Source organism: Heterodontus francisci, chromosome 5 (genome assembly GCF_036365525.1).
Source record: "Heterodontus francisci isolate sHetFra1 chromosome 5, sHetFra1.hap1, whole genome shotgun sequence".
Classification (NCBI taxonomy): Eukaryota; Metazoa; Chordata; class Chondrichthyes; order Heterodontiformes; family Heterodontidae; genus Heterodontus; species Heterodontus francisci.
The window spans coordinates 172,287,279-172,303,460 of NC_090375.1; the positions used below are offsets into that span (position 1 = coordinate 172,287,279).

General features: G+C 41.6%; 1 protein-coding gene across 4 annotated transcripts in view; it reads right to left on the reverse strand.

The window, feature by feature from the left end:
- Window positions 1–16,182, reverse strand: part of dok6 (docking protein 6) — a 506,642-nt gene that overhangs the window by 212,101 nt on the left and 278,359 nt on the right. For all 4 annotated transcript variants that reach the window (XR_010975088.1, XR_010975089.1, XM_068032346.1 and 1 more), the window contains exon 3: window positions 10,244–10,358. Coding sequence is in view for 2 of the 4 variants with exons in the window: in XM_068032346.1 (XP_067888447.1) it covers window positions 10,244–10,358 (115 nt within the window). In the remaining 2 variants the exon portion in view is untranslated. The remainder of the gene's footprint in view (window positions 1–10,243; window positions 10,359–16,182) is intronic.

Here is a 16,182-nt window from a genome sequence, read left to right on the forward strand (position 1 = left end):
GGAATCATTTTGGTAAATCTTCTCTGCACCCTCTCAAGGGAGCTCACATCCTTCCTAAAGTGTGGCGACCAGAACTGGGCGCAATACTCTAGTTGTGACCTATCCAGAACTTTATAAAGTTTCAGCATAACTTCCCTGCTTTTGTACTCAATACCTCTATTTATGAAGCCCAAGAACCCATATGCTTTGTAGACCACTCTCAGGACTCTCTGTCCTGGATCGTTAAAGATCTATGCACAGGAACCCCCAGATCCTTCTGTCTCTGCACACTCTTTAGAACTGCACCAGTAAGTCTATATAGAACAAAGAACAATACGGTACAGCACAGGAACAGGCCATTCGGCCCTCCAAGCCTGCGCCGATCTTGATGCCTGCCTAAACTAACACCTTCTGCACTTCCGGGGCCCATATCCCTCTATTCCCTTCCTATTCATATATTTGTCAAGATGTCTCTTAAACGTCGCTATCGTATCTGCTTCCACCACCTCCCCCGGCAGCAAGTTCCAGGCACTCACCACCCTCTGTGTAAAAAACTTGCCTCGCACATCCCCTCTAAACTTTGCCCCTCGCACCTTAAACCCATGTCCCCTAGTAACTGACTCTTCCACCCTGGGAAAAAGCTTCTGACTATCCACTCTGTCCATACCACTCATAACTTTGTAAACCTCTATCATGTCACCCCTCCACCTCCGTCGTTCCAGTGAAAACAATCAGAGTTTTTCCAACCTCTCCTCATAGCTAATCCCCCCCAGACCAGGCAACATCCTGGTAAACCTCCTCTGTACCCTCTCCAAAGCCTCCACGTCCTTCTGGTAGTGTGGCGACCAGAATTGCACGCAATATAGGAGAAATTTCTTTACTCAGAGGGTTGTGAAACTTTGGAATTCCCTGCCCCAAAGGGCTGTGGAAGCTCAGTCAATGAGTATCTTTAAAGCAGAGGTTGACAGATTTCTAAATACAAATGACATAAGGGATATGAGGATAGTGTGGGAAAAAGGCATTGAAGTGGATGATCAGATCGTATTGAATGGCGGAACAAGCTTGATGGGCTGAATGGCCTACTCCTGCTCCTATGTTCCCACAGCCTCTCCCTATCCCTTCTGCCAAAATGCATCACCTCAAATTTCTCTTTAATTTAATTTTCATTCAATTCCATCTGCCACTTGTCTGCCCATTCTGCTAGCCTATATATGTCTTGTTGCAGTCGATTTGTATTATCCTCACAGCTTTCCATTCCTCCAAGTTTGGTATCATCTGCAAATTTTGAAATGTTACTCTGTATTCCAATATAATACTACTGTCTACCATCCTCCAGTCCAAAAAATAACTATTTACCACAACTCGCTCTTTTATGTCCTTAAGCCAATTTTTTATCCAAACTGACACTGACCCTCCTATTACATGAGCATCAATTTTGTTAACCAGCCTTTTAATATGCACGTATATAACTATGCACATAGTTCGAAAGTGTTTTTACCTTACTAATAGAGATAATGTGACATGCTTTGTTATTATATATGTGACAAGGACTGTTAGGGAATACATTCAAGTTCATTGAAATCATTGCTTTCGTTCACATCATATGTGCTATAAATTAACTTGTTTATTTATAATTTGGCCCCAAGTAACATTCGCGCCAGGCAATGACCATCAAGAGAGAATCTAACCATCTCCCCTTCATGTTCAATGGCATTAACATCGCTGAATCCCCCACTATCAACATCCTGGGGGTTGCCATTGACCAGAACATGAACTGGACCAGCCACAACCAACTTCCTTTGTGCTAGATATGACTCCAACCAGTGGACTCCAGTTTTCAAATTCTACCTTGATGTCAAGGATAGTCATTCTCACCTCACATCTGCCAGGGCCGCTCAGCTCCTGACCTCATTACAGCCTTGGTCCAAACATAGACAAAAGAGCTGAACTCCAGAGGTGAGGTGAGAGTGACTGCCCTTGACATCAAGACAGCATTTGCCTGAGTATGGCAGCAAGGAGCCCTTGCAAAACTGGGGTCAATGGGAATCGGGGGTAAACTCTCCGCTGGTTGGAGTCGTACCTAGCGCAAAGCCTGTGGTCATTGGAGGTCAATCATCTCAGCTCCAGGACATCAGCTGCTTCATCAATGACCTTCCCTCCTTCATAAGGTTAGAAGTGGGGATGTTCGCTGATGATTGCACAATGTTCAACACCATTCACGATTCCGCAGATACTGAAGCAACCCATGTCCACATGCAGTAAGACTCGGACAACATCCAGGTTTGGGCTGATAAGTAGCAAGTAACATTCGCGCCACACAAGTGCCAGGCAATGACTACCTCAAACAAGACAGAATCTAACCATTTCCCCTTAATGTTCAATGGCATTACCATACACCTCAGTATCCTCCCTTTAATTCATCAGTGCATCATAAATTGGCACTTCATCTTGTGAGTTTCTCGTCATCTTGTTGCTGCGCAGCTCCTGCTACGTGGTGAATTTAACTGAGCTGTAACTTTGTGAGCACTTTATAATTATAAATTTCAGGGCTCAACATGATGGGATCTGTTAATCTTCCAAATGATGAATTGCACCATTCGGATTAAAAGTGACAAAACATGGAAATGTCAATATCGGCCTCCTGCAGTTGTGGTCAGATGCATGGAGCAGCCTCCTCGGTATGTTAATGGGTGTGGGGTAGGGGGCTTCATCTCCCCTCGTAACAGTGGACAGCAGTGGCGAGGAGTGCATCACTTGCATCATTGCCAGATGCTGAAACAAAGCTCCATGGGACAGAAGACTGAGGAAGCAGTTAATAGTCAACTTCCACAATACTTGGGTGAAGACAGTTGTAAACCTTTATTAATTACTTCAAATAACATGCCTTTTTCCCCCAAAATTCTCTTTCTGGTTAAACCTGATTGATCCCAAAGTTTTCCGTGGAACAGCTTTGGGGCTAAGTTTGACTTTGGGCGATAATATAAAATGGGTGAAACTGATTCAGCCGCCTGTTAAACATCTCTATTCAATCTCTATTCCATCTAACCTTGACTTCCCTGGTTTACCACCTAAATTACCCAGCTTGTGTTTTATCTTTGACCTGAAACTGCACGCACTTCCTCACAGCTCATTTTGTGGCTAAAATTCAGGAAAAAACAGAACCATTCAATATGTGCATTTGAGCGGAAACTTGAACCGAAAGTTCAATTCGGAAAGCTGGTGCACTTTTGAGTGCAACTTGCGCTCGGATAGCGAAACTTTTCCCTAGGAAATGTGACTTTATTCCTGTTGCACCGGAAAATCTGGTTGCAATTTGAAGAGTGGTTCTGAGCAAGCAGGACACATGTATATCAAGTTCTGTAATTTGGGGATGGGGTCATTATTATGGGAGGTGAAGCATTCAGGTGGAGGGATCAGCAGATGATCATAAAAGATTAAATAGAGATTTTGGCATATTGTACTTCTATGCATTACTCATTAACACCCAAAATCCCACTGTCTTTTAGGCCAGATATTTGGTTTGCAGCCCAAATGCACGTGTCTCTGGGCGCAAATGCACAGGCAATTCCAGCCGATGTTTTTTGAACTAGGGGAAAAAGTAGACATGTGAATGGTTGGGATGTACACAATGTTTCCATTGTTCTATATTTAAACTAGGTGTTCAGTTCTTGCTTAATCATTCTGGATGCAAGCGCTGACAATTCGTTTTTTTTCAGTCGAGTGCATTCTCGAAATTGGTGCTACAGGTATTGTTTCTGTGTTTAATGTCCACATAAGCGGCTTTTGTCTGCATTGAATCAATCGTTGGGAAAAGCAACTGCAGTAATGTGGTGGAAAGCAGCAGCGAGTGGATCATGGAAGGTTGGTTGCAGCAACACATGTAAAACCATTGGCCTCCTGCAGAGGGCAGCATGGAAAACAGCTGTACATAGGCTCAACCTGGACATAGGGATAATAAAAATGTCGTGAGGGCAGGAGAGAGAGAAAGAGAGAATTAGAGGTAGCTGAGGGTAGTTAATTTACAAACACTTAAACATTTAATTTAAAATTATAAAGGGTCATCTTTTTGACTACTCATCATTCTAAAGTAATTTGAAAAGTAAATTACTAGCGTTGCCTATTGCAACCAACTGAAGTTTCATACAACCAGACAACTGTATTCACATGTTACTGCTGGTTGCAATGAGGTTAAAAAGAGTACTGAGAAGATTGATCTGGATTGCAGACTGCTGAAATCTTAGCAATATGGTGCAACTGGGGAGTTGATGCTAACTAAGGCACATGAGTGACCCAGCTGTAAATAAGATATTCCTGTACAAGCTAATCTTGGTCGAAAAACAGAAAAGAGTGGTTAATAAAAAATGGACAATTTAGTTATGGTTAAGTTACTCTTAGGCAACCCAACCAAAACAAAATAATTTTAAAAAAAGATTTAAAAAGTGAGGAAAAAGGCCGATGTAACATATTAAAGGTCATTACTGACGGGTTTGTCCAGTATTCCTAGAATTAGTGAGCTTTACACAGGAAAAGATTTTGAAGGATCGTGACAAAAATGCAAAAAGTGAGCAGTGGCGTTTTCTCTCAGGGAGCGTGAGCATCACAGGTATTGTCAGTGGAGCAAGAGGAGAGAGAGTGGGGGGTTCAGAGTGCAGAGGGTGTAGAGGCTCATGGTTTACAGCTGATGCTAGCTATTTTTTTTACAACTATTTTCTGATGCAACAACAGTTTCTGTGACCCTCTGATCTTTCATTCAGTACTGTACTGAGATAACACAGCCCAGGCCCAACAATTAACCCTATTTATCAGTAGGGCAGTACGCTTGGAGTTACATAGAATCCCCATTTCATTGCTTGCTGATCCACAATGCAGAAAATATTTAATGTTAAGCCCAAATCAAGTATGCCATGATCAAAGTGATTCATAATTAGAACATTTACAAAGGCAAAGCACAATGCAGGACAATAATTATGTAAATGACATGGAAACGGTCCACATGGAGTTCATTTTTTTCTAGTGTTAAGCGTAAAGGCAAAGCAGGTGAGGAAAACTTCTTCCAGACTTTTAGTTTCTTAGAATTCAGGTGGAGATATCAACTGTGAAATATATGAGCCAACACACAGTCAAGTGTACAGCAGTTAAAAACAGAACGGTTGAACACTTCAAGGTTCTCAAGTTTTATAAGTTTAATTGTTTTGTTGTTAACAGCCAATTAAGAGCTCACTGAAATATGTAATTGATCAGGTAATTAGTCGATGAGTTGATATGGCCACTATCCCGGTAAATGAAAGTGGTATGTTATAGACAATCTGACACGAAAGCATTGCATTAGTTATCTGATGTCAAAATATTAATAAACTCCCTATGAATAAAATTCCAGATGAACAAAATTATTATCTGCAACAGCCTATAGTATTTCACACTGCTATGGATAACTTGAAGGAAGTTAGCTAATTATTATGATTCAGGACGAAGTGTTTAGAAAAGTGGACATTTTGGAGGTTTCAGAACTCTGCGCTTGTGTTTGCCTGTAACTATCTCCAAGTATGTCACTATGGTTGCATCAAGAGGTGCATTCCAATTATAAGGCAAAGAAATGAGAACAAACAGGATTTCTTTGGTTTAAAGCAGAAAGATTAAATTTATTAAACCTTAAACTTAAACTCTAATACGATTCACGTCTACAGATATACGATACGTCCACGCTAGCATGCACATGCGATATAAACATGCAGATAGGGACAGAAAAGAGCAGAAGAAAAGATAAGTAGAACAGTTTGAGGCAATATCTTGCTACTGTTTCTCGAGCTCGCTGTAGTCTTTGATTGAAGATATGGCCTTGCGTTTCGTTGGGGCCCAGTAGTCTTTTTAAAAACCTTGTTCACTGAGGAAACCTTTCTCTCTTTGAGTCTCACATGTTTTTACAAGATTCAGTGTTGCAGAAAGAGATGAAACAGGCAGACAGGAGAGGGGATATTCTCAGTCCATGAGCACACGACAGTCTGTATTTCAATCCCTTTGCTAGAAGTTCAAATTCAAAAAACACTCCCAGGTTGCCCAGAAGGTTAGTCATGTGACTAGCTCCTTATATGGAACAGTCTCTTCAAAATCCTTTGTTGAAAGTTCAAATTCTCTGCAATAGCCAGATAGTCATGTGACTAAAGCTGGTCTGACCACTTCTGTGTATTGGAGAAGGAATTGCTGGGTCCCCATTGTTTCAACATTGTCTGGTACTATGCAAATGTCCTTCCAGTCAAGGCTTGTGATGTTAAGTTTTTGTTCATGTGGCAAAATAATGTGTGCCTCAGACTTGGCATGTGGGGGGGTTTGTCTGACATATGTTTCAATGTCGTGTGCAAGGAGGCACATGATTTCTCAGATGAATGTTGTTGCTGTATCAGCCTCAGTTTTGAAGTAGACCAATAAGGTTTATATTCCTATTGAACTAAGTGGAGGCACTGAGCATGCTAGGCCTTTGAACTTTGTCTGGTCGTCATTCAATCACAACTACTGCTGCTACCTGGGTCTCAATGCTCGATATCCCACTCTATGCTTTCCTATCAACATCACTATCTGCTTCTCCTACTGCATATGATTCTGTGCCGGTGTCTACTTCAAATGGAAGCTGTGACACTTGGTGCTGAAGTGTGTGATGCTCTTTGGACACAGGTGGTGGTTCACAGTGTAAGGAAAAGAAGCAAATTGACTTAATTACTAGCTCGACACTTAACCAGCATGCTTTGAGAAAAATGCAGAGCTGGAAGCAGCGCTGGTTGTTTTTCATTTAAAAGGTTGCTGAACTGTGAGACATTTTTCAGACAGCCCTATCAGAAGGCAGCAAGGCCACACAGACATTAGTGCTTGAAATATTTTGGAGTTTCGTATCCAGAAGATTGCCAACTCAGCCAACTTGAGTCAAAAATTGAAAGAACGCCTACTCGCAGCTTCGGACAGAATGGAAAATTACTGGGAGGGACTTCTGCTGTATATAAGACAGTGACTTTTAAATTTCGGTACTGCAGTTGAGAGAGACCAGCATTGCAGTCATAAAGGAGGGAACCCAACAAGAGTGTCGGAAGGAGATAATCAACGGGAGGAAACCCGGCCAAGCATCAGAAAGAGATCAACATTCAACAGAAACTGGTCTCTTCAAAGTGACTGTATAACCAGTTACTTATAACATATTTGAGCATTGTAGTGCTAGCGAATTCTATTGTTAGATATTGTTAGAGCATTCTAGTGCTAGGAGTAGAGCAGTAAAGGAATTGCGGTGCAGTTTAAAATCTATAATCGGGTGTTCGAATAAATAAACTGTATTCAACATACGAACCTTTGGATGAGTCATTAATTTATTCCCTCATAATTCAAGGGTCAAAATGACCTACAAGCTTGGGGATAAAAAGGCTTAGTGTGGAGACAGCAGGTGATACATTATGGACGGGATCATTTTGAAATGATTCACTCCAGCACTCATCCTCATTAAAGCAAATGCAAATCAGAATATTAGAGCAACAATGACATATTCCTATCTCCACTACTATGCACACTGCTACAGAAGCACCATGCTGGGAGTCTTGCAAAATTACCCTCCAATGGATACATGAGCACACTTATCCATGTGGGCACTTTATTGTTACCACAGACACTTATGTACAATCATTACAGATTGACAGGTCGATTTAACATATCTTGTAAATCACACAATATATGATTAATGTGATACCTGGTAATAGCTCTGTGCTCTCCTCCAATCTTCACGCTGTCAACACTTTCTGCATTTCCAAATTAATGAAACATTGACTCCTGAGATACAGTCAGTGTCTTGCTATCTTAGGCTCCACCATACTTGCCTTTTTCTTATGTGTTAAGCTTGTCTTTAAACAAGAGAGCAGTGGGGTTTGAAGTAAGGTGATTTGGCCCATGGGAATTTGTTCCTACAATATATTCTCTTTCTTATCAAGGTAGGTACAATGTAATTTGCAAAACCCTATTATTTTCATTTCTAGTGGAAGTAGCATGCCCGATTGAGGAGTTATGTGCTCTGTCAGATTGTCAGATCAGCTCTCTTATCAAGCGGAATTTGGCAGTAGGAACATTAACAATTTACCTCCAATACCTTCCTAAATCCTTGTGAACATTTCTCTGAGTCAGTGCAGTGTTTTAGTGCAGACATCTTAAACAATTTTTCTTCCATGTCCGTATATGTCCTCTGTTCTGGTTTTAATATTCAACAGCTTACAATAACTTGCATCTGTATAGCACCTACAATGACATAAAACTTCCCAAGGTGCTTCATAGGAGTGCAATCAGAAAATCACTGACACCAAACCAAGGAAGGAGACATGAGAACAGATAACCAAACTCTTGGTCAAAGTGGTAGGTCTTAAGCAGCATCGTAAAGGTGAAACAAGTGGAAAGACGAAGAGTTTTGCGGACGGAATTCCAGAACTTTGAGCCTAGGCAGCTGAAGACACAGCCACCAATGGTGGAGCGGTGAAAATCAGGGATACGCAAGAGGGCATAATTGGAGGAGCACAGAGATCTCAGAGGTTTGAAGAGCTAGAGAAGATCACAGAGATATGGAGGAGAGATACCATGGTGGGATTTTAGCACAAGGATGAGAATTTTAAAGTCTGGTTGTTGGTGGACTGGGAGCTAATGTAGATCAACAAACACAGGAGTGATGGTTGAACGAGACTTGGTGAGAGTCAAGACATCAGAGCTTTGGATAAGTTCAACTTTAAGAAGGACGAAAGATGAGAGGCTGGCCAGGAGAGCATTGGAATAGTTGAATCTGGAGGTAACAAAAGCAGAGATGAGTGTTTCAGTAGCAGATGAACTGAGGCAGAGGCAAAGACGTGCAACATTATGGAGGCGGATGAGTCTTGGTGATGGAAAGAATATAAGGTTGGAAGCTCAGTTCAGGGTCAAATAGAATAATGAGGTTGGGAACTGTCTGCAGTCCTTTGTATGACAAACCAATATCTAACCCACCAAACATGTGTTTGTGTCACTCTCTCATTGTGCTTACCAGCATCTGCAAGGTCTGGTCATAAAATGAGTGTTTCCCCCACCTAAGTCAGACATTTTTTTTTCAACAATTGTGCACTCTGTAGTTTGATAATTGAATCTGTTGACATTTGCCATTGGTTAAGTGGCTCATCAGCACCTTAGAAAACATTAAAGGATAATGATTGCAAGTGCAATGTGATTCGCTACTACGTTATCATCGCTGATAAAATTATACTCACAATCACATTCCCAAAAGCTATGCATTCCAGTAATTCTATTCCCTTTTTTTTGGTATATTCAAGAAAAAAAAATCATTTTACCATTTTAGCAAAAATGGATAGATAGAAAATGTGAGAAACTGATTTTTAAAAAGGGCAAAAGAATACGTTATTGAGGACTACCATTAAGAATACAAAAAACTGAGAGGGGAAGAAGACTGAAACAAGGTCATTCCTTACAACATTTTTTTCATAGAACTCTTTCTGAAATACCACATGAAGTGGTGGGAGGGGGCGTAAGCAGGTGAAAAATACCTATTTAAATAGGCTAGAAATCTTATAGAGCATTTAGAAACAGCCCATTAAAGGCTGCTGTTAGTAGGCAACCTGATGGATACTGTCCCTTACCTGTGCAAATAGTGAATTGTAACATTCTATTATTAAGTACGTCTCACAGTTCAAAATTATTTGGAAAACGTATATTGATTAGCTGGTGAGAGTGAAACAACTTACTCAACGAATGCTGTAGAACAAGTGCTCCAAACATAATTATCACGGCAGCTTCCCTTTCTTCATACAAAGTCATTATAATACATTGATTCCCAGCACAATCCCATCATGACAAACAAATTACATTTTTAGCCCATTCCCTGCCTTCCATGATGATGCCAATTGTGAGGCAGCTGGTGCCACTGGCAATGCCCTATATAAAAGGCACAGCCCACATCACAAATTACTTTATAAAATGCATTAATAGTATCCCAAAGGCGTAATTTACACAATGTCAGAGAATGATAAGACTTTACTGTTTAATGAAAGTAATGCTAATTTTTGCTTAATGTTAAACAAGTGACACCACATCTGTAAAATCAATAGCTCCAGTTCATCCTTACTATAAATATCTACATCAAATTACCTCACAAGTAAAATATTTTCTACTTTTCAATCCTTTTTTTTTGCATGTTAATCTGGATGGGTTTATATTTCCAAAATGGCCTGAATTTCCTCAAACTGTAGATGCACATGTAATTGCTTACCTGACTCACAAGCAAATGTCTTTGATGTTTCATCATGAAAGATAATTGCCACAGCATGTTTCTTTGTCTCTCGGGGCAACCTGCTTATGTTCCTGATGCTGTGCAGCTCAGTTACCTGGAAGCAAGAGTTAGATTCATATTAAAAATGGCACAATCTTTCATATGATGTCCCACAAGGGAATATTGCATTATTTTTTGCTGTGTTTCTTTTGTATTCATCAAGGTGAGGAACGTTAGCTGTCGAGATTGGAATATATTAATTTGGGGGCATGCAGTGACAGCATCAATCACTCCCAGATCATGCACGGCATAGCCAGGTGCGGAGTAAAGCTTTCCTTTTTGCTCTCCTCCAACAATACACTTTAGGTCCAAACTCAGATGGGCATCCTTTACAGAATCAAATGGTCCGATTCTGCTTCACATTGACAATATGGTGTGCCAAATTATAGACAGTTTTCTGCAGTTAGGACAATGCTCACTGAGAACTGGGTTGATTTTGTCCTTACCTGTGCAAATAGTGAATTGGAACATTCTGTTATTAAGTACGTCTCACAGTTCAAAATGATTATTTGGAAAAAGTATATTGATTAGCCAGTGAGAGTGAAACAACTTACTCAGCAAATGCTGTTGAACATGTGCTCCAAACATAATTATCACTGCAACTTCCCTTCCTATTGGACACTTATAGCCAGTACAGAAAGATGACTTCCATGCCAGCTATGTGGGCTAGATTGAAAGGAAAGCACTTTCCGGTCCCTAGAGCACACCTATAAGTCAACACTGAAAAATAAATGTTTATAAATGGAGTTCTCACACGGTTCAATTAGAGAAATAATGACACATTTGTTATACTGTTATGACATATTATCAAGTGTCAGCCTTATCACAGTAGTAGCAATCTTGCCTCTGAGCCAGAAGGTTGTGGGTTCAAGTCCTACTCCAGAGACTTGAGAACATAACCCAGGCTGACATTTCAGTGCAACTACTGAGGGAGTGCTGCACTTTCTGAGGTGCCATCATTTGGCTGAGATGTTAAAGGGAGGCCTGCCTACCCTCTCAGGCTGCTGTAATGGCACTATTCAAAGATGTGCACGAGAAATCTAATATTTATCACTCAGCCAACATCACTAAACCAGATTATCTGCTCAAACATTGCTGTTTGTGGGGCCCTGCTGTGTACAAATTGGCTGACCACGTTTCCTACATTACAAAATGACTACACTTCAAAAGTACTTCATTGGTTGTAAAGTACTTTGTGACCTCCTGAGCTTGCCAAAAGCCCTGTATAAATGCAAGTCTATATAGATACATGCATATACTATTTGATCTCAGAATTCTATCACTTGAAATTTATCTCAATTTCTCTTCCTGCTAAAAAAAGCAATAAAGAATCAGTGGGAGCTACAGTCTTCTAAAACCACTTAAACACATATCAATGGCCAACTATTAGCAAGTTGAACAGGGTGTGTTACTGTCTGTTCTTCTCGCCAGTCTCCCTCCTTGTGCCATCCGCACACTTTATCTCATCCAAAACTCTGCTGCCCATATCCAAACTCGCACCGAGTCCCGTTCACCCATCACCCCTGTGCTCGCAGCCCTACCTTGCTTTCCAGTCTTTTCAACTAATTGCCGAGGCCCTAAGATCTGGAATTCCCTCTGTAAATCTCTCTGTCCTCCTTTAAAATGTTCCTTCCTTAACCATGCTTTTAGTCACCTGTCCTAATATCTCCTTGTGGTTTGGTTTCAAATTTTGTTTAATAAAGCTCCTGTGTATCGTCTTGGGTGTTTTATGATGTTAAAGGTGCTAAATGAATATTGTTGTTGCAATCTTTTTAAAAATGCGAACACTTACAAAAAAATGGTCATTATCCTTGAGACCTGATGGCTCGTGCCACTTGAATGCTGTGGGTAAACTGAGCGACTGATGTGGACTCAGCCACAAGGATGGGAAATGGTCAATCCACTCGCTGCCGTTCGCTGCTCTCAGCTAAGGCAATAATAAGGCAGGGCAGCAGGAAGGGGTTGAGGGGAGGTGGGAATCTAGTCTTGGTTCCTGCTCCTGACTGCCACTTTGGCCACTGGTGGCAACTGCAGATATACAGAGATATCGACAGAGCACAAGAACAGGGATGACTGTCAGACCCCCTGCCCCTCACCCACAGCCTGCTAACACTCCCATGATTGCTGTTGAAGTATTATAGGGGTCCCACGCATGCAAAATCATGCCTTAGAATGAGTCACTGCCTTCAAGACAGAAGGGGAGAAAATTGGAAAGGAAAATGATTCATTTTCTTATTTCTATCTTTCTCTTTATTTCTGTGGCTATTGATGGCATCATTGGGGCAATGGCCTGGAGTTACTCAGGCTGATGCTGCGAGGGAAATGAATTAACACACACACAGTTGAAGCTGAAGCAGCTGGAGTGAATAACTGACTATACCTCAACTGATGTTATAATTCAACTGCCTCACACTGTCAGTCCCAGTACATCAAACCGGCACTCCTGATGATGCTATCAGCAGTCATTCTTGAAGTCAAAGTACTAAAAATATCCAAACTGTCAAGAATAAAAGGGATGTTGATGAGAATTCTTGGTATCTGCTGAATGCATTTTTTTTCAATCGGGTATTAATGACGACTGTCACAGTCTTCAGTCTTTGACAGCACCCAAGAATGAAACCAAACTCGACATTTTCTCAGTGAGACTATGGGCTGAATTTAGCAGCAAGGCCCGAGTTTCCGCTGCTGGGACCCAAAGCGAGAGCTGCTGCCACTCGGGCGGGGGATGTGCTGGAGAATTGAATTCTGTGGCAGCTGGCCGATTAACTGCTGGCAGAAGGTGAAGACGTCCAGTCAGGCAACAATGCCGGCATGAGGTTGTGCTGCTGGAAATGCTGGTGCCATATTTAAAGGGCTGCCAGTGTCATGATTCTATGTATGGGCTTGAGTATTAGAGAAACTGAAAGTAGCTTTGTGCTTTGGGGAAAGCATCTGACCTGGGAGTTGTTGTAAGGTCAAATAGCTTTGTAGCCACAGTGAGAGCAGTAAGCAAGAACTCTGCAGAAGTCTTTAATAAAACACTTACTAAACCTTTGTTAAAGTTACAGCTGTGATTTCAAGTGTGATTCATTTCAGCCTGAGATGTGACATTGGCAACAAGGTAAATTTGGCAATATTTAGGATTGAGTCATGGCATTTGATAGAACTAATATGTCGGAAGCCCAGAGAATTGTGCCGTTTGATCCCACGGGTGATACCAGTTCCGTCAGTGTGAAACGGAAAGGTTGGCTGAAGGAGTTTGAAGCGTATGTTGACAGTCGCGGTTTGTTTTGGGATGGGGCAATGGAGGTGCAGAAAGCACAGCAACTGGGCCTTATTACTGTTCAATGCGGGTGCGTCAGTGAGGAAGACTCTCAAGACGTTGCCTGACATGGGATAAAAGGTGAATTATGAATGTGCAGTGAAAGCTTTGAAGGACCATTATGTGGTGACGCCAAATGCCACATTCCAAAGACATGTTTTCCGTCAGATGAGACAGAAACAGGGGGAAACAATAGCCCAATTTGTGACTCCTTTGAGGCTGGCGTCAGATGGGTGCAATTATGTTGTGACAGATCTAAATAACCTGATAATGGATCAGGTGGTCCAACATTGTAAGTTCGATAAGTTGAGGTGTAGGCTGCTGGAAAGAGAAGACTTAACTTTGGATGTCACTTTGCAAATTGCGGCTGCATTGGAAGCAGTGGATGAACAAGTTCACAGCATGAAACTAGGTCCTACTTCGCCATCAGCACAACAAAATCTGAGGTTAATCAAGTGACACAATAGAATCCAGGTACACGTAAATGTAAACAGCAAAAGTCTGAGAGAGAGTGTTTCAGATGTGGAAGCTTGGGGCACTTTGGAAGAGATGCCTGCTGCCCTGCCAAGGGTAAGATATTCAGAAATTGTGGGGGTAGAGACCATTTTGTCAAGAAGTGCAGAAGTAAAGCTGAACAGAGTGGGAAGCCTGGCAAACCAGGTAAAGGAAAGAGACATGGAAGTAGTACAACTGTGAGACGAGTTGAAGAAGATGCAGTGAGTGAGGACACGAATAACAATCATGGATACATGTTTTCTGTCAACAAGAGAAACCATGAGAAAATTCCGATGATTGTTGGGGGTGTTGAAGTGAGTATTATTGTAGATTCATGCAGTGACAGTAATGTCATCAGCAGAGCACTGTGAGAGGAACTGAAGACAAAGTGAATCAAGTGCATGTCTCAAAAATGTGTCAAAAAGCTTTATCCTTACATATTTAAAACCTACTTCAAACTGTTGGATGTTTCACTGCGAGTGTGAGAGCTGGAGATCGGAGTATGGAGATGGAATCTGTAGTGATTGAGGAGGATGGTGAGCCTCTTCTGAGCAGAGAAACTGGCCAAGCCTTGGGGGTGTGACACACTGGATTGAAAGTGAATTCTGTGAAATCCTATGCGGAGCTTCGAGAGGAGTTTGGACCAGTGTTTCAAGGAATTGGGAAATTGCACAACTGCCAAGTGAGATTAACAATTGACGAGAATGTGAAGCCTGTAACTCAGTCTATACGTAGAACACCTTTTGGTCTGAGAGGGAAAGTTGAGGCAAGGATCAAGGAAATGGTTATCCAAGACATCATACGGTCATAGTTGAAGGACCAACACCGTGGGTAAGCTCTGTTGTTGTAGTTCCTAAACCAAATGGTGACATCAGACTCTGATTTGATATGCAACAGGTAAACGAAACGGTAGTGAAGAACGTCACTCAATTCCCACTGTGGATGAAATCTTTCAAGAGTTATCAACAAGCAAGCAAATTAGAATTAAAATGGGGATACCACCAGCTGGAGCTTCATCCTGATTCAAGGAAGGCGACTATTATTGTCACTCATTGTGGACTTTACCGATACAAGAGATTGAAATTTGGCATCAATGCGGCACGAGAGATTTACCAACATAAAATTCATAAGGTGTTGCAAGGAATCCCAGAACAGTCAATATCTCAGATGACATCATTATTCATGGAGCCAATAGAGAGGAACATTACGAGAGGCTGAGATTAGTATTGGCTGGATTACAGTCAGCAGGACTTACAGTAAATGCAGACAAGTGCTTGCTGGGCATGACAGAGCTAAAGCTCATGGGCCATGAACTTATGAGCAGTGGAATCAATCCTGCCAAAGACAAGACAGAAGCAATAGCAGAGGCATGTGAATCACAAAAGGCTCTCGAAGTGAGAAGTTTTCTGGGACTTGATAACTATTGTGCGAGGTATATCCTGAACATTGCTACCCCATTGAGGAAGTTAACCAGAAAGAATGAACAGTTCAGATTTAATGAAGAACAGAAAGCATCATTCAAAGCTTTGAAAGACAGCTTGACAAGTGCTCGAACCCTGGGATACTATGATCCAAATGCACCAATGAAAGTCATTGCAAATGCTAGTCCAGTAGAATTAGGAGCAGTGCTGGTGAAAATGCATGCTGAGGGACCAAGAATCATTGCTTATGCGAGCAGATCTCTGACAGATGTGGAGAGGAGATATTCTCAGATGGAGAAAGGGGCCCTAGGATTGGTGTGGGCATGTGAAAGATTCCATGCATACTTGTTTGGCATCGAGTTTGAATTATTGATGGATCACGAGCCATAACTGATGATTCATTCTCCCAGATCCAAACCATGTGCCAGGATCGAAAGATGGGTTTTGAGACTCCAACAATACAAGTACAAGGTGGTTCATATTGCTGGAAAGGTGAACATTGCTGACTCGCTGTCACAACTACTGCGGGAGGATCAAACACACAGATCTTCACTAGAGAAAGAAGCTGAATCATTCGTGCAGTTTGTGGCAATTCATGCTACACCGAGAGCAATCACAACTAGAGAGATTGAAAGAGAGTCAGACATAGATCCAGAATTGAA